Below are 23,298 nucleotides of genomic sequence, written 5' to 3'. Positions count from 1 at the left end.
CAGTGTGTTGCTTTATTACAAATCTTCATGGAACGAAGTCAGTTTACCTAGAAACCTGCCCTAACAGTCATAAATCCACAAGCCAACAATTTTAATGAATTGGATGAAAATTTCAAAACGGGGAAACTTTTAAAGCTGAATGTGCAGGTGAGCATCCTTTCCAAAAGGATTGAAATTAAGCAATAAAATGTCATTAAACGTGTGGAGAGAAACATCCTTGGCTCCACTTGCTCAGTTGACTGAATCTCTATAATCGAATATAAGTTCCTTCTAAGGATTCCACCGTCGAGATTTCAGAGCTGCTTTTTGATCATTTACAATGAAAAAATATTTGTAACCGTTTGACGTCTGATAGTTAGCTCCACGGAGGCCTTCTAGTTTGCCTCTGTAGCACAGAAATTACGTTGTCAACCACTGTTCGTAACACGCTGTGAAAACTTGAAAAAGGTAGCTAACTTAAGCCTCCTAAGCTAAGAAAGCATAGGATGCCATATGAAAAAAATGCTTACCTTGAGAGATTGGAAATCTAGAAAAAGCTTAGAAAACTACAGTGTTAACTAAGTAAAGTAGAAGGGAGCATAAATTCTGAAGTATTTAGCTCCAACAAGAGATTCTTGACCAGTTTATAATTTCTTGGCTTTGATATGTGAGAGTTTCAATGAAGTGATGGCTTTTACAGCTAACGTTTACAATTTTAGCCAATTTGCGGCTAACGGTTAATATATTTCCATTGTGGTCACCATAATTTTTTTTACGGTTAACTTTTTTACGACTAACTGTGAAAATTTGTCTACTTTTACACCTAGCGGCTAAACTTTTGGCCGTTTTACAGCTAACTGTTAAACCCATTAAGACCTTCGTACATGGAGAAGAAGAGTTGTGTTAGCTCTTTGGATAAAATCATCAACTATACGCAAACTGTGCTTTCCTTGAAAAACACTTTAGAATCGGTTCATACTTAGCGTGCGTATATCGAGTTATGGATGTACGAGGGAAGTTTGGAGATCACGAGAGAAACGTATACTAGCTTCTTGAGAGCTCTCCAAACTTCCCGCGTACATCCAGAACTCGAGTACACCTAAGAGAACGAAACAATTCTTGATAAGAAAACGGAGGAAAAGCAGGAAAGTTGAAAATCATTTATTTAGCAGGCTCGTGGCTCGTGGCTCGTGGCTCGTGGCTCGTGGCTCGTGGCTCGTGGCTCGTGGCTCGTGGCTCGTGGCTCGTGGCTCGTGGCTCGTGGCTCGTGGCTCGTGGCTCGTGGCTCGTGGCTCGTGGCTCGTGGCTCGTGGCTCGTGGCTCGTGGCTCGTGGCTCGTGGCTCGTGGCTCGTGGCTCGTGGCTCGTGGCTCGTGGCTCGTGGCTTTGAGCAAAGGAAGGCGACGGGTTTCGGAGAAACGTGAACTAAAACGATTGCCTGATCACGCCGTGCAGATACAGGGGGTCTGGGAATGATGCGTTGGGAAGTTTGAGCCAGCGAGACAGCAAGCAGCGTATAAACCAATGGCAACGAAAACAAACATGGCGGGATTCATGTTGGACTCCAGAGAGGAGCTTGTGGAAGTTTGCTCGTGAGATATAGCTTTTTATATCCATTAAGATACTTTTTGGACACAAGAAATATGTCGACAGGGACTCTTTTGTTAGAGTGCACGGAGTTCTATAATATTCTCAACCAGGTATGGAAGTGAATTCTTCTCAGTCTCGAAGCAGTAACAGGCGCACTTTGTTTCCAAAAGTAAGCTAATTACTTTATAGGGCATAATTAGGGCGTAAAGGTTTGATGTCACTGTATTTCAGGCAGGAAGGTACCCGAGGCTGAGTGATCCGAACTATTTACTCCTTTTAGGTAAGAAAGCTAAGCAAAAGATCTATGAACGAAATAAAAAAAAAAAAAAAAAAAAAAGGGGCCGTGTGTATTGTTGAGTTACAGAGACACGAGTGATCTTTTTAAGAACACGATCCCAAGTGCTTCTATAACTCAACAGTGCACGAGGACTGATGTTATTATTTCTTTTGTAAACCACATAGGTGGCGGAGCAGAGGTGTAGAAGGCGTCGACAGGCCCCCCAGCAAAAATTTTTTGGGGGAATGAAAATTGACAGAGTGTTTAACAACAAGGAGTAAAACAACATGGAACCAAGGAGTAAATTTTATCTAGAAAGATTATTGATTTTTAGATGAATTGGCTGAAGCAACAGTTTCTTTCTAAAAATCAACAATTAGAATCAGAAACCTTAAAAGGGGAAAAATTATAATTTCAGGGAGACCATAAAAATGAATTCATTTGCTTGAGTCCCATGCTCAATGGAGACTTGAGAGCTCTGTATGGTTGCCACAGGGTAGGAAAAAGTCATGAATTTCACTTTGAGTCAGGGAAATTTTACATCTTTGAAATTTGTCATGAAAAAGTAAAATCTCAAGTAAATCTTGTCCAGGACCGATTTGGGATGAAAGATGCCAACAGTTTTTGACAGTTATAGATTCCTAACAAGTGTATTGAAGTCAAACCACTTCATAAAATGTATTTTGGGAAGGACATGATAACAGAGCTTGAGAGTCACTGCTCTTTTTAACCAGAAGTACAACTTTTTCACCCTGGCAGGTCATTGGTACAGGATACAAGAGTTGGAACAATAGGCACTTCTTCTATATCTACCTGTGAATTCTTGTTTGGAGATCATCAGTCAAAACTTAAGTGAAGGACAATGCAGTGTTTCATTAAGTGGCTAATGTTGTACGTATGATGTTTTGCAGATACCAGACAAATGCACGATTACAGTGAAAGCCATATCATAACAGCAAAGTTTGCACCAAGGGTTAGCATTAAATATCCATGGTATTATCTTTAAATTTACACAATAATTTTGTTTTGAGTGCATGGTTTATGGGTAATTGCAAAAGGAAACATGGGTTGAATCAATAGGCTATTTTACAGTTGCGTACTTGGTTGTCAAGCCTTTGGTTTGGAGTAAGGCTGAAGGTGACCTTGTTGGGATAGGGATCAGTATCAGGTTTACATAATAACAAGGCAATTAACTTTTGCAAAGCAATGAGGTTTGTATCATAACGAGGTCACCCTTAGCCTTACTCCTGTTAAAAAGGCTTTGCAACCAAGCACGCAACTGTAAAATGGACTATTGTAACCAGGTATCAAATTTGGGGACGAGGTTGGGGTGGGGTGGCAGCCGCTGTGTTTTGGATCTTTTCAGTACATTGGTTTCATTAAGATTGGTGAATGTTTCTGATAAAGATATCACACAGTTTTCAAAGAGAGAGAAAACAGGAACATTAGGCTAGAAAGGTGCAGGGTTGTTCAAAATCTTTCTAACGGATTGAGGTCAAACTGCAAAAGCCACAGAAACTAAACTTGCTGTAGGTGGTTGCTACATTTTGGAGGCAGTTTACAGTTGGAAATGCATGATTGCTAACATTCATTCTAGATATTAATCTCTTTTTTTTTTTCCTACATGTAAGATGATGATAATGTTTTCATTTTAAGTTTGCTAATACCATATTTTTCACTTCCTCATACAGTAGGCTCACTTAGTTGTAAATATGTTTTTAAAACAATAAACTGGTGGACAAAAATTGAAAATATGCATTTAGCATTTGCTTACCTATAACACTATTTTAGTGTAAGGCATATTCTCTCTACTTTTCACCACAATCTAGAATGACATTGGTGCTTTCCTAGTTCCTCATGAGGCTGAACTGCAGACTAAGGAACATGTGGTTATTTATGACAGTAACACCAGTTCCCTCAAAGATAAAAGTGAGTTTTTTGACCTTATTGTTTTTCATTTGACTCGCAAGGCTTTTTGTCAGCAACTTTTCTGATCCCTTTTAGATTTAGCAAGTCAGTAACTTTACTTGAGATTCAAGTTGTTGATCTTGAATTACTTTTCATTGTATATGTTATTAACTTCATTTCAGATAGCACGGCACTGTCATGTGCTAAGCTAATGTGGGATATGGGAAGCAAGAATCCTGTCAAAGTTATTAAAGGTAGTCATAAATTTGCTGTATTTAATTTTCATGTCATTTTATTGCATAAAGTCATGGGAATGCACAAGAATATGCCACAGTATTTCATTGTAGAGCACGGAAAAAATATAGAACAACAAAATGGCAGCACTGAACAATCCAAATTTTGATTTTTTTCCCATTTTTTTAGGAAATGAAAATGGTTACAGTGAACACTGTAATGGTTTTGCTTCTGTTGTTTTTGTCCTTCACATATTCCTCATGCAATTGATATGATGCTCAAATAGGGCCATAGGATGTATTTCGCAAACTTTAATTAAAATACTAAAATTTGAAATAATAAATCCCTTATCTGATGGTTTAACATATAATACTTTACAATGTTTCACTCACTGCCCTCATTTTTCTCTTGCCTCCTCAGGGCTTGGAAAAATACCATGAAACTTGCAAACTACCTCTGCTAATTATATGTTAAACCATTGAATAGGTGTATATGAATAATGATCTTCATTGTATTACTGATACTAGTTATTAGTGTATATAGTTATAATTTACTCATGTTGTTATTCACATTTATATATCATACATTTCTGGGTTAAGAATATTTTCTCAAAAAAGTTTGATTGCCAGAGTAGCATTTACTTCATTTAAAGTCCTCTTCATCTTTTATGAAAATTCAAGATACTGTGTTACACATGTATAATTGTCCAAAGGCTATTGGTAATGGCAAATATCATTATGATAAAACATTGATTAAAATCTGATTTCAAACATTTCCATAAATCTTTTTTTATTTCATACATTTTCTTTAGGTGGATATGAAGACTTTTCAGCACTGTACCCATTCTTACGTACACAGAAGATCATATACATGGCAAGGGTAAGTTTGAATAATGACTTTACAGCCACTTAAGAAACAATTTCTTCCATCTACCTTGGCAAGAAGAAGTACCCTTCTTAAATTCTAACATTAGAATATACTTATGCAGTTCAATGGGGTTGTGTGTGTGTGGATCAATTGATCCTAAGGCAGCGAAGGTGTAGTATGAACTGATGAAAATGCTGGGCTCCCACCTCACTGACCTAGGTTTGATTCTATTGTGTTTAAGTAGAGAACAACGTTTTAAAAGAAGGTGAAAGAACTTTAATCGCTAGATAAGCAACTACTAACTTTCTTAACTTAACCTAACCTTGGTAACATGGACAACTGAATATATATATATATATATATATATATATATATATATATATATATATATATATATATATATATATATATATACTGCTACTTACAAAACATTATGTGATGAAAGGTGATCACAATAAATTCTTCACAAGTTAACAATACATAATCAATACTAAGCTTGGGGCCTATTGGTATTTGCAATCAACACCACAGATTCCTGTGCATAAGTGTCAGATGTGAGTTGAGTTTGTTGTTGCTCCTTGTTGTTGTCCTGAGGAGTTTTTTTCCAGCTCCATAAGTTACAGTTTGATCTGGAAAACAGTAGATGATGGGTTGCTGCTAAAATGCTATATTTAGTACTTCTTTACTCTATATAGTCATTTGGTAACCTGATATTACAGAAAACTGGAAGTCATAGACAAGTGCATCACAACAGCAGGAGAGTTTATGCGTAGTAGAAGTGCCCTGACTACAACAACACCTTTATTCAATTTAGCAAACACTAACCTACTAAAAGTTTGGATTAAACACCAAGCAACAAGGAAAGCTGGTTTACTTACCTAGAACAGACTTCCCTTAACAGATGTTAACAACAACTGGCACCTCATAGAGCACTCATTCATGACTTTATGTACTGATCGAGTAGAAACTTCAATATCTGCTTCCCCCAGCCCCCTAGGCAACTCACAGGCATTTGACTGCATCTGTGCAAGGGGTTGGGGAATTTGAAATTTGCCTGGCTGGGGTGGAGAATTTGAACCAGAAGTGTTAAAGTTTTCAGAAGAATAGAGTCAAGTATTTTAGATCTTTACATATGTGGATAGCAAAGGGAAGTCCTGATCCCAATTCATGTGCATATTTATAAAAGTTCACTCACCAGGTATGCTGTAAACAGCATTTCAGGCATCATGAATTTAAGAGGGAAAACTTCAATCTCTCCTCTTGTGTACAAGGTTTCAGGGAAATATTGAGGTTTTCACTAGATGGAAGAACAAATCCATGGGTAACATATACTTCAAGAGGCAAATCATGAATCACACTGGTTCATAGAGTCATGAATTATGCTCACTCTTCTATAGAATTCACATGTCACATATTGATTTTGGCCTTCATCATTTGCCAGTGACCCAATGTTCCTGATGGATTAATGCTTAAACTGAGTGACTTAAGTTAATAGTCATTATTTTAACAAATTGAACAAGACACACAGGGAGTAGCAGCTTGTATAGCCGCTGGTTTTGTGTATGCTTTAAAGTGTGAGCCACATAATGTCATGGACAGAAAGCGGAAAGCAAAGGTATAAAGGGTTTGAGAGGGGAAATACAGTAGAAATTCCCCGTAATTTCATTATAGGCAGTTTACACCACTCACAGGCTTCATCTCTAATCACTTTGCAAACAGCTGCCAATACAGACTGCTCAGTTTGTTGAGATACATCAAGCACTTTTTCCAAAAATCATTTTTAGAACTGATATCATTTGGATGATCAGACTACACAATCAATATTATAATTGTTACTTTGGGTTTGCCAGAAAGTAATGATGGAACTGTAGATCAAGAGCATGTGGGTAGGAAAGTTTGTGGAAAATTTGTGGGAATGATTATTAAATTTTAACAGGTAAATTAGATTGAGGAAAAAGAAACTTAAGTTTCCTTCTAACACTATATTCTGTACTATTTTTAGGAACTGGATGTGATTGATACATATCCAGTGGAGGTTATACCAGGCTTTTTGTATCTATCAACATTCCAACAGTCTCAAGACAAAAAAATTATCAAGGATCTCAAAGTGAAGGCAAATGTGATTGTGACAAAAGAAACTGATAAAATGTAAGTATACATGTAATGCAATGACCCACGACAATCATAAATTAATGTGGTTTTAAATGAGAGCTGTACAAGTGATTCAGATTTAGAATAATCCCTCATTATTTTTATCAACTCTGCATTATTATCCCAAAGCTACAGTAAGTGGCCTTAAATTAGCTTTGTCTCCAAATGATTTGTTACTTATAAATTTATGAGGTTTTTTTTTAACTTACATAGAAGGGGCTAGAGCACCTCATCGTTTTGATTGGTTTGTTTAAAGGTGCTTAAAATGGACGGAATTGTTCCGCGTGACGTATGCTTTTAAGTTTGTAGAAATACAATGTACACGCTCGTGACCTTTCTGATGGCTGCAAAGTAAAACAAAGTGACATGTAAATGACTTTTGTTCCTTGAATGATAAACAGTTTTCAGAGAATATCTTTTAGTGTGAATAATCCTATCAAGGTAACCAAACTACAAATGTAAATAATGTGAGCAAAAAATACCAACCATGAGCTTTCATGAGCAAAATCTGTCGAACATTGATATAGCAGAGTAGCTTGATGCATCAAATTCTGTGATGAAAAGAAAAGGAGCGAAATTTGACACTTGTCTCGTTGTAAGAAAGCCACTCAATACTATGTCCTCTTAATTACCAAAATTGCACTCGAGATCTCAATGAATCATCATCAGTTCAAAGGCTTCTAAATATATCAGTGTGATTTAACGTCTCACATCTCACCAGTAGACTCTGTTAGTTTGTTGTTTGTTGCCTTACTACAGATCATGTTATCAAGGAATCATTTCCTTTGTGAACTGGTCATTTAAGTCATGTTTTGATGCATCCTTGACTTCCATCAAGAGAGAGCGTCAAACCACTCAGGGGGTATAAAGTGATAGGAAAATAGGATACGCCTCCAAAATGGTCCACCTCCACCTCCACCGCTTGGACACGAATATTCATTGAGCATGATAGGAATCAAAATATATGTAAATGTAATGCTAGAGTTGGGACAAAATGATCGTGGTAATTCAAAGACTTATCATTTAACCTAATTGGACAGTATTCACCAAAATTGAACGACGCTGGCCTCTATTACAAAACAATTTACAAGATATTCATAAACATCATCATTAGCAGACCTTATTTGAAGCATTCATCAGAATTATAAATAAATTTGGGATCCTGGGTAAGATGATAAACTACATTCAATAGGGATTCGGTATCCAGTTTTATTATGGGTGAAATATGTCTTTCTGCAACGACAACTAAAAATAGTTTTGACCGACGAGGACCACCAGACCCGTTTGTTAGCAGCTCTAAACACTGTCTTTGCCTTGGTTCTGTCACAGATCGTTTGAATTTCACCCAATCGCTAATTCAATTAAAAAACTTGCTACTGTTTAAGTTTTGTACCTCCGCCTTGAAAAGTATGAAAGGCTCAGTTCCGCTCGATCTGCAGGCTAAGTGAAAGGGAATCTGGCAGAAATCACTGAACATCATTTCATAGAAGCAGGAGTATCTGCTTGTATTAAATGATGCTCCGAAACCATCAACAAATCATTCTTTACCCGAGATGATAATATCTTTTCCCTGAACGAATCGATCTAAATTAACCTCTGCAAGGCTACTTCAAGAGACTTCTTTTATTTGCTTAACGACAAGATTCACTCCGAGGAACAAACGGGCCCTAAACGTGAGAGTGGAAACTCTCGTTGAAGAAACACAAATGGACTAAGATCTTTAAATCAATGAAAAAACGTTTGTTAGGAAACTAAACTGAAAGATTTTCAATTTAAGTTCACTCATAGAACGATAGAACTGTTCAGATTTGGTATTAAAGCGGATAATGAGTATTTAAACTGCGGAAATAAATTTTCAATTGAGCACTCTTTTATCGCATGTAAGTTTATTAAACTGTTTACCCAAAAGGTATTGAACTTGTTCAACCACGTGAATTCTTGCCAAAACTCTCTTACCATTGGGGAGACCTTGTTCGGTATTACTGCAAGCTCTTACAACACAACAATAATTCGAAAACTCACTGAACTACGCCACCTTATTCATGCGCCATTACATTTATTCAAGCAAGTCAAATTTCCTGGCCATCTCCATTCAAGAGGTTATTAGTAAGCTACTCTTTAAATACAGTCTTGAAAATTTGTCTTAATTCAATATTTTATCGAGAATTACTCCTCTCTCCTTAAAGTAGCATATTTCCCAACCCCACCCCATAGCGGAAGTCATTGTCACAGTCCATTCTTACTATAACTTTCGCTCAGTTTCTGATTTCATGAAATAGCACTAAAACAACCTTGATGAGAAATCTTATTTCAATGACACTACAGTGACAATGAATATTATCAAGGGATGTGGGTCATCTATTACTTAGCGTTACCTTAAGCCCTTAATAACAAAGTTTCAACTTGAGATTAAAAAAATCGTTGGCAAAATTCGAATTGTTTTTGGTACAGTTTTGAGAATTGACATTTGCGGTTTTCTTTATCTGTTTTGTTGTTCTTTTCTGGCATTCTTGGCTGTAGTTTTGATCCTGAAAGAACAACACTTGGCAAAGATGAGAAGAGGATCAAACATATTCTTACTTTACCAGTTAATGACAGTGGCACAGAGGATATTTATTCCCAATTGACAGACGTCGTGAGTTTCATTGGTAAGAACTTGAGATAGGATGTAATACAGTATTTCTTACAGCATGTTACTGACTTATGGTCGGAAGTAACTTAACACAGCTTTGAACTTGCCGGATACGCAATCCCCTTATGGGTATCAGTAAAATATTCGTCTGGCTATGTGTCTCCCAGCGGATTGTGATTTTGAGACAAGGAACGTCTCGTAGAACGGGTTAGATGGCTATTCAGCGCTACATGATCACGGAGTAAAACGGGAATGTTATGGCACATATCATTAGAAATAACAGCTGCGGTTACAGCAAGGAAATAAGAAATAAGCCATTTTACAAACAGCAAATTTGAAACAGTTGCACTCTAACTTTTACCTCTAGAACGGGATGTCATATTCATTGCAAAAGTTCAAGGGTAATTCCAATTTGTAGAATACGGCGGCAATGCTTATCCCCCTATAAGGGACGTACTCCTTATCTTGTTATTTTGTTTAGATGACCATGACAACAAAGACGGAAGAACTGTTCTACTAACTTCAACCCTAGGCATAAGTCGAAGTGCCACGGTAGCAATAGCCTATTACATGTGGAATAAAAAAGTTTCCTTAAAGGTGAGTAGTGAAGGAACACAGAACACAGCTATCATGTCATTAGGTATCATTAAGGGTACCTGAGATCGCATTCAAAGGGGCGGTGTGACAAGGAGACACAAGCAAAAAATGAGCGCAATTGTTCATCATTCGTCTGCAGTATTTCGTAAAAAGGGTTAGACTGGAGGCAGTCTGTTTTTCCTCTAGTCACGGAAGTAGCCATGGGTAAGAAGGAGTTGGATGGTGAAGATGCTTGGGCGAGACAGGGACGAGAAAGGGTTTGTCTCGGGTTAGTTTTCAACGACCTGGAGATTAACGGTCAGCTGCCCCATTTAGGGCAGGAAGCCAAATCCGCGTGCACTAAAAACTGAAAAAATTAATCATGCTTGAAAATGAAAGAGGTCTATATACGCTCACGAACAGAAGCATTGGACCGTGTATAACAAGCAGTTGAGTGCTGCAATAGATATCGTGTAGAAATCCACGCGTTCAAGATAAGTTTACAAAAAAATTAGGCTATTTCTATGACAAGCCATCATTGTCAGAGTTAGGTGCACCAATTTGATGAACTATATTTATTGTTCACGTAATCAGCAAGCTAAAAATGTACTCTAATTTTTACCTTTAGGATGCTTACAACCATCTGAAGAAATGCAGAGAAAATATGCAGCCAACGCGAGGATTTATTGAACAGCTGTCCCGTTGGGAAGAAAAGATGTTTGGTTCTAAAGTCACAGACGTTACTGAACCCGAATATTAGTCAAAAAAAAAAAAAAAACCGAAGAGAAAAAACTGTCAGACCATTTGAATCTTTTATCCCTTTGGTGCTTATGGTCTTGACAGTTTGTAATGTTTGCAGTGCGATTTTTTATTTGTTTCATTGGCTGGTATCGTTCACCCAAATGTACTGACCTCTAGCGAAGGTCTAAGCTTTTCGGGAATTTCCCGTGGCAATAGAAGTTTAGTATCCCAAAGTCACAATCACAGGCTTTTCTTTCAATAAATACAACTGTTTATTTATTCCGTCACACCTTTTCCTTTCTAAGGAGAAAAGACTTCAAAAGCGACATGCACGACGTCCGGGCCCAGTCTCCGACAAGCCATTTTGTCACACTTTTGTTTTGAGAGTGTTTTTACACTACATTTTCACTCTTGCTGAGCGGACAAATCTTGCAATGCCTCACTGTCCAAAAGGTGTCATCTGCACACAAGCTAAGTGGCTCATACTTTTGGAACGTGTTACGGTTTCCACATCAGTGAAAACATTACGATGAGCGTGGCCCAAACTTGTGATATCATAAGAATGTGTAAAACAGACACTCCAAATGACGTTCCAACACTAAACATAATGTGTTGATGGTTGATAAGGCAAGCCAAACTTAACCGAATATTTTTCGTACTTTAATTGTTCCTTCTTGACTTGTCATTGATCGAAGAAATTAACAAAAACGCTTCCTCGCTTACCCTTCAGCTATTCGATGAACGCACGTTGGTTATAAGATGCTCTTCAAATTAGATTTAGAAAGTTCCCCTCAACCATTTTTAGGTGGTTTGGCTTGCGTAGTAGTCATTCTTTTGGCGTTCAAGTGCTAATCGACCATCGTATCCGCCAAATTGGATTGGTAAGATAGAGGCAAGTGTGGAGCTGAAAAGCCAGTGAAGAGTGGAGGAAGAAATAGTATTTTTTTTTCGTTGCCCAAACCCATCCCCCTTTACGAGTTCATCAATTTCTTTACATCCTCTCTGGTATATACTTTTTACTCGCTAGAGCGCGTTTTTAGAATTTTTTTTTTTTAATTGGATGTAAGGTTTTTCTTTCCTCTTCACGTTTATCATCACTTGAATTTTTTTCCTTGAGGGAGCTTTGCAAACTTGTGGGTCTTACAACAGCAAAGTTTACTCTTAAATATACCCCAAAGTTGCAAAGTGATCAGTGGTGAGTGTTCTTCACGTTAGAATGTCCCCACACAGAGTGTAGCCTCCATCTCTGTGTGTATACCACACAACACACCTATATTCGCTATGACAAAGAGCTGACGCTCGAAACGTCAGCTTCAGAAACATCCCGCCTTGCGTATGAATGTTGAAACTGTTTGCCAATAGCCAGTGACTCAAACCGAAAGCTAGTCCGTAGGTTATAGAGTTACCTATTCCCTAATGATTCCTAGCTGACAATGCACAAGTGTGTCACGAGTAGACTCTAGAATTGGACGTTAGTCAAGATTAATTGGAAGACCTTTGCGGGACTCCGAAACTTTTAGACAAGGAATTTCATGCTCAATACGCATTCATGATGTACATAGTAGCTCTACTCCGTAAGACTCCAGCTTGCTGATCAATAAACGGTGGTTGCGACTCAAACGTTTTGTGTCGGGCGAAAACTACTGCCGCACAAGAGTGTGACAAAGTTATGGGATGCCTGTGGCATTCTTTTGAATTTGCGAGGGGCTTGCAACCGAGGGCATGCGCAAAATTATTCTCGCCTCCGTGCTCCTCAGGATACGACGAATAGAGCCGGGGAAGATTAACACAATTCTGTGACCACTTCACGATGTTCTCGAGAACAGCACTTCGTATGAAAGGAGCCAGGAAGGCCATAAGAAACTTTTCTGTGGCTGCTCAGGTAACTAGTTCACTTAAGCGTTGTTTACGATCAGAAATAGTACAAGTCCTACATGAAGTTTGTGTGTTCCTCCCATGAGCTCATAAGGTCTCTCCTCAAGGGGAAATCTGTCTCGTTTAAAACTCGTCCTTGATTTGTAGCACCAGCAAAAGGTAGCTGTTCTTGGTGCTGCTGGAGGGATTGGCCAGCCTATGTCACTGTTGATGAAACAGCATCCGGCTATAAGCCATTTGGCTTTGTACGATATTGTAAACACACCAGGTAAGTTATATTGAAGTGTGACGATGTAATTAATAAGCAAGAAATAGTTAATTAGTTAGTCAAAAGTACATCAAGATTCTCGGTCATCATCAGTTATACACGTGTAGATATGAGTATTGATAGAACTACAAAGAAGTGAAGCTGCCCGCGGAAATTGCAAGTGAGGTGACTCAAAGATGCCACCTCAAGGAACGGGCTTGGTGCCTTCTACAGTCATGCTCTACTGGGCAGTCATGGGCCAAAATTAACCCTGATTGCCCCTTTTTCATCTGGCAACATTTTCCAGCAGTGGAGACTTAGCAACATTCCTTTACACTGCAAGTTTTACCAGTTGTCACCATTTCAGCAGTCCTTCTTGAAAACCCCAAGCAGTAACTTGGTAGCGAATTTCAAAGAGCACTTTCTATGAGCCAAAGTTCCAGTCAGCCAAATGCTATTAAGCCAGTTCGTAGTGCATTATGATATTGTACACAATCAGGGTCCATGATGTGCTTATGATGCAATCAGCTGGAAAGTAAACTCTGTTGTATACCATTTTTTTTAATTTGCAACATTCAGTCCAAGTAAAGAGAGTTGCATGGAAAAATCATGAACATCAGGCCAGATAACATTTATAAGTGTTAACTTTGTACACTTTTGTCTTTGTTCATTGAAGGTGTTGTAGCAGACATAAGTCACATTAATACCCCTGCAAAAGTAAGTGTGAACCAGTTCTCTTTCACTGAGCAGCAACAACAACACTGAACTTATTTGATGTTGTCAGTGAATGTTAAAAGCCCCTCTCTTAATGTTTTTATTTAAAGGTAACCAGTCATCAGGGTCCAGATGATCTACAGGCTGCCTTGGAAGGCTGTGCAGCTGTTGTTATCCCTGCAGGAGTCCCTAGAAAGCCAGGTAAAGAGTTTCAGTCTAACCTTTGTTTGTTTTACTTATGTTTAATGTGTTACTAATCAAGGGCCAAAGGCCCTAAATTGAAGTTCATTTTAATCACAAGTGTGCCAATAAGCAGAAACTTTCATTTTTATTTTCGTGTTAAAGCATATTATCTGTTATTAGTGTATATGACATTTCAGCCCATCACTGTATATTCAAATTGTTACCAACAGCTTATTGAGAGGGATGCCTAGATTAGAAGCTTGCTAGTGTCCATAGAGATACTTGCATGCAGTAACCCAAATGCTAATATTGTCATCAGTAGGAATGGGACATGTGGGAGAAAACTGTTTGCCATGTTTTCTATGAACAGTCCCAGTTTCCCAGTGGAATCTGTCATGGGTCAAACTCCAAGGAGATGCTTGGGAAATATGGGGGAAGAAGGGGTGTATCTATCAGGCGAAGTAGTTAAGCTCAAGCAGGATGAGCCACTTGGCTTCTGATCGGTCTTGACTCTCCCTACCCTCTGACAGAGTTTGCTTATTCATAAATTTTGTTTATGTCCTGGGTAGGAATGACTCGTGATGACCTTTTCAATACAAATGCTTCCATTGTACAGACTCTCGCTGAGGCTTGTGCCAAGTAAGGAAAATTTGCACTTCTTACTTTTGTAGTAGACTTGCAAGAACTTTAACCTTCTGGAGAATTGAGAAAGGTCAAGTTAGTGAGAGTTTGAGTCTTAAAGAACTAGAAAAAAATTACTGTAAATTGGGAAAAATGTTGGTAACTGTTTTTCCTTTCTTGAAAAAGTACATTTTAGTTAGGCAAAGTCAATCACAGTGTAGGGAAGTAGAGAGAAAATGAAACATATTTGATGAAAGGTAGTACCAGTAATTAGCAAAGCGTATCGTAAATATGATGCATCTACCATCAATGAAAGCTGACTAGTCTGATACATTTTAATTTAGTGCCAAAAAATGCAAAGTAAGTTTACTTTTGGCATTTGAATAATAAGATAAAGTAGAAAATGACCCAAAGAGAAAAAAACTGCTTCAAGTTAGCAAGGGTAAAATTACAGTGGAAATAAATGAGGGTAATCCTGGGTAAATTGATTTGGTTTGAGCTAGTGCAGGGGTTGAGCTAGAAGAATTCAAATCATGGGGAAGTAACAGTATACAATGTTTTTAAACTTTCCAAGAGTTTTTCAGCAGGTGACAAAATTTAATGCTTATGCTTTTGATTTGTTTACTTTGATATAGATTTTGTCCCATGGCAATTATTTGTATTATCTCTAATCCAGTAAGTATCATAAGAAATGGTGACTAGAAATTAGAATCATTAAGTTAGAGATTTCTGTAGAATTCTGAAGATAAGCTCCACTACATAGAAGCCCTCCAATAAAGGCCTCATGGTAATTCCTTAGGGTTTATAAAAAGAATTGCCATTACATGTAGAGGATATTACACAGTGGTTAGAACATGTGAACTTTATGAGGGAGTAAAATTGATATCTTTGAGTTGATGTATAATTTTCTTTTTATTTCATGGACAATTAGTATAGTTGGTTTAAAAAGTTGAAAACCATGCATTTATTCAGCAAAGTCAGAAAAGGCTGAAATTGTGACTTTCCTCAATATTACCCCTCATATTATATATGAAAAATAAGCCACTCAGTTTGGGGATGTAGTGGTCATATTGATTCTATGAGTGTTTTGGTTCCTGGCAAAACACTCCTGTCTATGAAATAAAGAAACTAAACTACTGATGCAGTACCTAAACTAAATGAGACAAGCTCATATTTAAGTACCTGGTATCTACTTTGTGGCTGCTGCATGTAGTGAACAACTGTTCACCAAATTGGAAGCTGTTAGTGATAGAAATATACCAAACCAAGAAGGGGTGAGGTAAATATCTTTTACTAGCCACCTTGACTGGGGTGCTTAGTTGTGTTAATGTTTACTAAAAATGTGAAAAAATATAGCACAAAATATGATTTTTTTTCTTGTGCAAATCCCACTGGAGGCGAATAGCAAAGGATGTTTGGAATTTGAATAGCGGATCAGAGCATGCTGTCAATGATATCAGCTGTTTTAGTATATACTTATGTATTTTAGTTGCTGTGCTGCTGTTTACTGTATATTCTATCCTCAGTGACAATTTGTGTTCAAACTGCAATATTGTTATTAGTCAGAAGACTTTCTGACACAAATTCTCCCCTTGTTGTAAGCCATTTTTGATATAAAAGTTTTCACCAATGAGAGGCCCCTCCAAATATTTAATATACAATGTAGTTGCTGATGAATTTCAGGTCAAAAACGTTTGAATTCATAGATTTGTTTTTTTTTCTCTTTGTTCCGGCTGCATTTCCACATTACCTAAACAAAGAAAATTACAAAGCAAACTAGGTTGAAATACATTTGCCCTACACTACAATCTGCATAAAGAGTAGTCCCTCAGTATGTAAGCCCAAAAAGGAAGGCCTTTGAAAAATTCAGGAATTTGAATTATTTGTGAAATTTAACAATACATCACAATGACATCAATAACTTTTCCAAGGTAATGATTTTCCATTAATGTTCACTCTCTCTGTCTTAATTTTTTGGTGTTTTTTGTGACTTGTTGATGTTTGTTTACCATGATAAATTCCATTTCAGAGGTTCCTTATCTCTAAGGCAATTTTCCATATTTTTTTTTTCTAAGGCAATTTTCCATATTGAACAATGACTCAAATTATTGTTAAATAGCCTTTAAAAATTATTTGTTAGTGATGTGTCCTGTTTTTCTTTTCTTTTTCAAAAAAACGTTAAGGTAAACTCCACTGTCCCAATTGCAAGTGAAGTATTTAAGAAAGCTGGAGTTTATGACCCAGGAAGGTGAGAGAAATTGTACTGTAGTTATGTGGTTATTAGACAATCATAACTGGGTATTTTCACAAAACTCTCCAGTTGGGAACTTGACTTTGTGTCCTTTGTTTGTAAAAGAATGTAAATGCTATTTTTTTTTTCACAAGTGAAAGCAGCAACACACCTACAAGAATAATCAGCCATATTTAGTTTGAAAGCTGATTGTCATTATTAAATGCCCTAGCTAGTATTTGTATATAATTATATTAGTTAGTCATAGTCACCATTTAAATATGTAAGTTAATCCTGAAAAGAGAAGCATTAGATAATCTTTATATGTAAAATGTAGTGTGCAGTATTAGCAATTTTGTAATTATGATAGATTTTTAACTAGTTTATATTTAGTTTGTTGCATAGAAGAGCCACCCCTCCAATGATATGCTAATATATCATTATCATTATTATATAGCTCAATAACTACTGTACAGTATATTCCATTGAGCTAGGTTAAAGCTGTAAATGTGATTTTATCACTGCCTCCTGTGATTGGTAAGAAGGTGCCAGGGGTGTCTAGTGGCATTCACTATGGCCCACTAGGACAATGAACATTCTATAAGCCAAGAGTGACAATGAGCCAAAATTCAGCTCAAGTTGGGAAATACTCATCTTAGGATTGCATTGTTTCACAATGTTTTGTAATTTTTAGCCTACAATCTTCAGTTTACTCTTAGAATGGCTGTACAAATGTGTATAACTGGTGCTGTAGTCTTTTATTTTTCATTATGACCAATATCTTTCAGAATTTTAGGTGTTACCACTCTGGACATTGTGAGAGCAAATACATTTGTAGCTGAGGCAAAGGTAAATTAACAATGATGCCTGCAGTAGAGGTTAGTGGTATCAACTATTAAAAATGATCTTCTTGCTGTTAGGCCAGTCTGCTACATGTGGTTGAGTATAAAATTGGAACCTGTCATTCATACCCTCTGGAAATGTACTATTTGAATTTGTTAATGAAACTGACTCTTTTGCTGAACCTTAGTAGGTGAATTGTGTTTGTTCATTCTTTGCTAGAGTGTGGACGTTGGCGATGTGAATGTTCCTGTGATAGGAGGCCATTCTGGTGTTACAATCTTACCTCTTTTATCACAGGTAATTTTTTTTAACAATTAAGGAGGCCATCTGTAAGACCTATGATATCCTGAAATGGTGTGACATTGTGTACAGTACTGCTGTAATATAACTTCTATAGTGACAATAGTTCTCATGTTTATATAGGGGCTAAATCTTTCTGGTTCCTAGCTGCCTATCATTTCACTTCTGGGAAATTTCGTGTATTTGTACTCATCCTAAAATGTAAAGATTTATCATACATCAATGAATATGTTGACATGGTGGTCCTTGTTGCTCAAATTGTATTTTCCTGTAGTTCAACTTATCAATATACATTACTGTGAGAGGGGAATTTAAAGTTTGAACCAAAGAACATCAGTTGATTTGATTACAAAATATACAGTTTTAGTATACATTAAAACAGTGGATGGCGTCAAAGGTGCCCTTTTATTGGCTACTCAAACTTAGAATATGCTGTGCTATTCACCTTGAAGCAACTTGTGCCCAATTTGCACCTGAAAATGTTGTTCTCCTAGCAGGAATAAATGAGTTTAAATTATCTTTTTGTGTTATATTATCTCACTGTTTTAGTATATAATAAAACAACTATTCACTTCAGTGTCAGTGGCTCACAAATATGCACATCTAGCCACCTCCACTTTGATAAAAAGTTGTCAATTGAGATTGGACATGATAAAGAAGTGAGGGTAAGTTGAGAACAAAGCCAGATTGTCAGACTAAAAAATTCTGCCTCAGTTTAATTTTTTTAATCCAATCGAAATCCAGTGGCCCCCAAAATTTTAAAAGTTTAGGAAAGAAGAATAGTCAACAATCGTGAAGAATGTTGTGTACAGATTTCTTAATGTATTGTCAAATCTATTGTTTCTTCAAGACCATGCCCAAAGTTTCATTTACTAATGACGAAACAGAGAAACTTACTGACCGCATCCAAAATGCAGGCACAGAAGTGGTGAATGCTAAGGCTGGATCAGTAAGTGGTTAAATCTTGTTACTTTGGTAGATGTTATTATAGCTCTGCTGATAATTGGCATCCTTGTAAGCAGGAAGCTGTCTATGAGTGTGAGACTGCTGCAAATACTCTTATGTTTATAATTAAGAAGACTTTTTTCTAAGTGCTTGTAATCCCTGGAGAAATGAATATGATTAGTCTCTGAGTTTGTCTTAATTCTGTCTTACCACTCACCACTCACCACTGCTTGTAATTGTGAATTCACTATTATCACTGAGCCATACACATGTCTCTCTGTCATGATACTTTTTCATCATACGCTATATGTGTAATTTTTGAGGCACCACTTGCTTGTGACTGGAATTGCATTGCTGTCAATGCAATGTTAATCAGAGTCAAATGCACTTAGCTCTATTATTAGAGTGTTGCTTAATGCAATGAAACACAAAAACCATTTCATGCAGTGGCATTTTGTATTTGAATCGTTTATCAGTTACTAGCTGTGCCAACTCCCATATAGAAACAACTATCCCTTATTCGAGTCTTAACTGGTAGCTTAGGAGAATGGTTTCAGAAAAAAAGCTAGCTCCAGTTAAAGGACACCTTTTTGGCATCGTGAGGGTGTCCAGTAGTTGAGCTTCCATAGTGCTCCTTCGTCAGTAGCATCAACAGAACTCATCAGAAGTGATGCCAAGACCTCTACTGTTTTCCAGATTTACTTTTAAACGGTTAAGAATATATGAAAGTCATATATTTGAACTGCGGATAAAGACGTGAACGAAAGTGATCCTCGCAGTAATGTGCACTACTTAGGCAGTGGTGAAAATAAGGCCTGAAAAACATTCAGGCCTGTACGGGATTTGAACCCATGACCTCTGCGATACCGGTGCAACGCAGAGGTCATGGGTTCAAATCCCGTACAGGCCTGAATTTTTTCAGGCCTTATTTTCACCACTGCCTAAGTAGTGCACATTACTGCGAGGATCACTTTCGTTGACAGATTTACCTTTGTTTTTGTTTATCATATCAAATGTTCGTTTGTTATTTTAGGGTTCTGCTACCCTTTCAATGGCTTATGCCGGAACGAGGTTTACTGCATCTGTAAGTACAAGACTAAATTTTTGAGAATTTATGACAAAAATTGGCAAAGATGGATTTTTATATGTGTTATTATGATTTGTTAGGTTCTTGATGCACTCAACGGCAAAGCAGGGATAGTGGAGTGTGCATTTATCAAGTCAGACATCTGTGGCACCGGCTACTTTGCTTCACCAGTTGAGCTTGGGGTAAGATCAGTTTAGCTTGTCATGTATTGTAAGACTTTCTCAGGTGATTATATAACCTCAGATGATTGGCGAAGGAATGTCTTGTCCTTCTTTAACGGCTTTGTTTGAGCTGATTACAAAACTATCACACTTTTTAAAGAATGGCCGCCACCTAACTTCCTGATGGAGAGAGGAAGGTGGGGAATTTCGGGCTTTGGTTCAAGAAAGGTCTTAAACTTTTGTCCTGAGTATGGAACAAGGAAAACAACGGCGTAAATGGGGCTTTCTAAGATTACTTTATCTCAAAATTACTTGGAGACTGTGTAACAAAAGTTATTGGTGTTATTTCCAAATACAGAAGTTTGTTTTCATAGCTTTGTAAAAACATCCGTTTCAGAATAGTAATGTGTAAAACATTTACTACTCCTATGACGTAGCTAAATATGTCAAATATCAATGTCACAGGTTGGAAAGCGCCCTTTGTTCGGTAATGACCTGAAGCCATCGCCAGGTTAAAAGGTTTTCCAGAGAAAGTTTATCCTTAACAAAGACAGCTCTGGCACTGCTTTCAAAACACTAGTAACAGGTCATCAAAACTGATGACAATAGTTTATTCTACACTTCAAATGATTGTTGGTTGAACTTACTTTGGAGAAAATAACTTTCCCCATTTCAAACGGATTCTTCTCCCACTAATATTTCTCCTTTTTTGCATTCCAATCATCTCCACTACACATTATCTGTCTTCCCGTTCCATCTAGCCAAATGGTGTGAAGGATAACTTAGGAATCGGAGAGCTTTCAGATTATGAGAAGAAAAAGCTTGAGGAGGTTGGTGTCACGTTTTGAATCATTTCTTCTATGCACAGCATGCTTGTAATCCTCTTCATAGCCAGTAAGGTTTTACTAGCAGCCAGTTTCTCGCTTCTCTTGTGTTGCCTCAAACATTGAGATCTCGTGGCTCATAAAACATTTTTCTTTATGAATTTATTTTTCAGTTGAGCCATTAAGTTTCTTTTTGTTCACCGCTTCTTAAAAAAAACGATACTACTTTTTCGTGTTTTCCTACGGTATGAAATGTTCCTAACAACTTCTCAAAATGTATTGATCGTTTTTCCGTGGCGGCACAACAGCGTCCAAATGTAATTCTTAATTTTACCTTTAGGAGCCTGTAAATTGAAAGCGAGCTCCAGTTGTGACCTCCATTTTTCATTCCAGTCAGCATATCAAGATCGATAATTCTGCAAAATAAAAAAAAATAAAAAAAAAAAAAGAAAGAAAGAAAAAAAGAAATCTGTACCTGTGGTTCCGAGTCTTCTTGATTGGGCACCTTTTTTGTACCATTTGCTTTGAGGAAAAATGAAAATGTGTGGAAGTTACGAGCGCTCAAGACATTTATGTTTAAAAAGTACAAAACCTCTATCCACCTCAAAATTACAAAACTGTTTTTGTTTTACGGCCGTTGGTTTTGTCTTTAGTGCTGCTGCGCCCATTGAGACTGTGGAGGGAAAGTGTTTGGCAAAGATGAATATCGGAAAGGTGCTTCTGTTGTGAAGTACTAAAATTAGAAGTGTTTGAGAACTACTAAAATTAGGGATGTTCTGGCTAAATATTTGGGAATCGTTGAAACCTGTTAGATTATCTTGATATCCTTATGCGAGTCTTGTCAGCCTTGGTTTGCTATGTGCTGCAAGACCACACATTTATTTTTACCCTTTGAGTGATGCGTCCATGTTCGTTGTAATAGGACTTAATTCTCGCACGATGATCGTCATCGGTAGTCGTGTTTGGGTTTGTCCTTGACCTTACTTAGGCTTATCACCTTTTTTATAAAACAAACAAACAAACAAACATATAAGAACGGTTTCTAGAAACCAAAATATTGGCAAGGTAAGCCCAGGCAAAAAGTTGGCTAAAGGCAAGGTAAGTTTTAAATTGAATATGCGATACAATTCCTCGGCACCTCGCCATAACGAAAGGAAGTCTTCTCTTCCTTTATTTATTATTATGACTAATTATTGTCACTTGAATGTGGAGTTCGTTGAATAATCCTAACGATTCCGATGATATGTTCTAGGTAATTCCCGAACTGACCAAGAACATCAAGAAGGGCGAAGAATTCGTTTTGGGAAAATGATTGCGCTTCTTGGTGCACCGAAGAGTTTGGGCAGGAAATTGTATTGCGCGTTCCCTGTTGCATTAATAGTGTCTAACAATTTTCCAACATGCAGGAAGAATGTGCCAACTCTGTATGATACTGTTCTGGATATAAGTGAATTAAAACAGTTGTTTTAGTACAAGTAGTTTTTGCCTCATGTTTTATGCTAACAAGCTGAAATAAACTCTCCTACGCTACTTGAAGTCGTTTTTGCGACAGTAAGCATGGGAAACCTCTGAGTAATAGTTTGCTAGGGTGGATAACCGTAAAAGAAGGAATTGTAAACCATGAATAGATCAAGGATGGTATGGAATGTACTTGATTAGCGCGGATTGTAAACGACGGATAATATTTTAAGATGCAAAAAGCGTGAAAAGTGCTTCTCGTAGGCGCTTCTGTATCTTTTTTCCAAGGGGAAGAGATTGGTAGACACAGGAGTACGATTATTTTCCGCCGTTGAACAAAGTCGTCCGAGTTTTAGCCTTCTCTGTTTCGTATTTGTTTTGAGCCTCTGCTTCAGCCAATTAATATGCAATTAGAAACAAAGAAACCACAGAAATGCACATATTAAATGCTTGATGTGGAGCGTGAACGTGCCAGCATCGGTCTTTTCGGTAATAGCGGAAATTTTTACATCCGGTTGGGTGTCGAAGGAAGAGGAAGTACGAACTGTTCACTGATTAACACTAGGACAGCTATTGATTTCTGGAGATTTTTTCAAAAGCCTAGTTGTGGTGCCAAGCACAGCATTTTCTTCTAGTTGTATCCCTTATGCTACAACTTACTTTCACTTTGAAACTCTTCATGATTCCTGACTGACTACTTGCGATGTAAACATATTCTCTCTCTTCTTACCATCGTCACGGTTTAAACGTGTTCTGCTCCGATCGCCAAAGGGACTGTACATGTTAAAATCTCAAGAACCCCCACGGATTCAGTTGGCGAATAAAAAGAATGCGAAGGGAAACCTATTCAGCACAG

General features: G+C 37.4%; 2 protein-coding genes across 4 annotated transcripts; both read left to right on the top strand.

Annotated features, from left to right (window-relative positions):
• The first annotated feature begins 1,353 nt into the window (after positions 1 to 1,353).
• Positions 1,354 to 11,233, top strand: LOC113686007 (serine/threonine/tyrosine-interacting-like protein 1). Of its 3 annotated transcripts, none has more exons than XM_027203598.2 (10): positions 1,354 to 1,678; positions 1,800 to 1,848; positions 2,757 to 2,818; positions 3,675 to 3,774; positions 3,936 to 4,007; positions 4,799 to 4,866; positions 6,857 to 7,002; positions 9,526 to 9,653; positions 10,119 to 10,234; positions 10,842 to 11,233. In XM_027203598.2, the coding sequence occupies exons 1-10, from the start codon at positions 1,622 to 1,624 to the stop codon at positions 10,971 to 10,973; spliced, it is 930 nt and encodes a 309-aa protein (XP_027059399.2). In that variant the 5' UTR covers positions 1,354 to 1,621; the 3' UTR covers positions 10,974 to 11,233. The 3 variants fall into 3 exon arrangements, with proteins under 3 accessions (XP_027059399.2, XP_089045613.1, XP_027059400.2); XM_089189487.1 differs by having other exon boundaries at positions 1,497 to 1,678; positions 2,031 to 2,818; XM_027203599.2 differs by lacking the exon at positions 1,800 to 1,848 and having other exon boundaries at positions 1,511 to 1,678.
• A 1,443-nt stretch (positions 11,234 to 12,676) lies between these two features.
• On the top strand, positions 12,677 to 22,459 carry LOC113686005 (malate dehydrogenase, mitochondrial). The gene is made up of 14 exons (XM_027203595.2): positions 12,677 to 12,836; positions 12,977 to 13,097; positions 13,753 to 13,793; positions 13,901 to 13,991; positions 14,543 to 14,612; positions 15,230 to 15,269; positions 16,778 to 16,842; positions 17,613 to 17,673; positions 17,887 to 17,964; positions 18,818 to 18,916; positions 19,946 to 19,996; positions 20,080 to 20,181; positions 20,922 to 20,990; positions 22,237 to 22,459. The coding sequence occupies exons 1-14, from the start codon at positions 12,765 to 12,767 to the stop codon at positions 22,294 to 22,296; spliced, it is 1,020 nt and encodes a 339-aa protein (XP_027059396.2). The 5' UTR covers positions 12,677 to 12,764; the 3' UTR covers positions 22,297 to 22,459.
• The last annotated feature ends 839 nt before the right edge of the window (positions 22,460 to 23,298 follow it).

This window comes from Pocillopora damicornis, chromosome 12 (assembly GCF_964200805.1).
Source record: "Pocillopora damicornis chromosome 12, jaPocDami1.2, whole genome shotgun sequence".
Lineage (NCBI taxonomy): Eukaryota > Metazoa > Cnidaria > Anthozoa > Scleractinia > Pocilloporidae > Pocillopora > Pocillopora damicornis.
The sequence above is the reverse complement of the archived record's forward strand: the minus strand, read 5'-3'. Positions and strand labels throughout refer to the sequence as shown.

Coding starts and splice junctions, on each gene's coding strand:
- LOC113686007 (XM_027203598.2), top strand. CDS start 1,622: ATGTCGACAGGGACTCTTTTGTTAGAGTGCACGGAGTTCTATAATATT. Junction 1,679..1,799: donor TCTATAATATTCTCAACCAG/GTATGGAAGTGA, acceptor ACTGTATTTCAG/GCAGGAAGGTACCCGAGGCT. Junction 9,654..10,118: donor AGACGTCGTGAGTTTCATTG/GTAAGAACTTGA, acceptor TATTTTGTTTAG/ATGACCATGACAACAAAGAC.
- LOC113686005 (XM_027203595.2), top strand. CDS start 12,765: ATGTTCTCGAGAACAGCACTTCGTATGAAAGGAGCCAGGAAGGCCATA. Junction 13,794..13,900: donor ACATTAATACCCCTGCAAAA/GTAAGTGTGAAC, acceptor TTTTATTTAAAG/GTAACCAGTCATCAGGGTCC. Junction 13,992..14,542: donor AGGAGTCCCTAGAAAGCCAG/GTAAAGAGTTTC, acceptor TGTCCTGGGTAG/GAATGACTCGTGATGACCTT.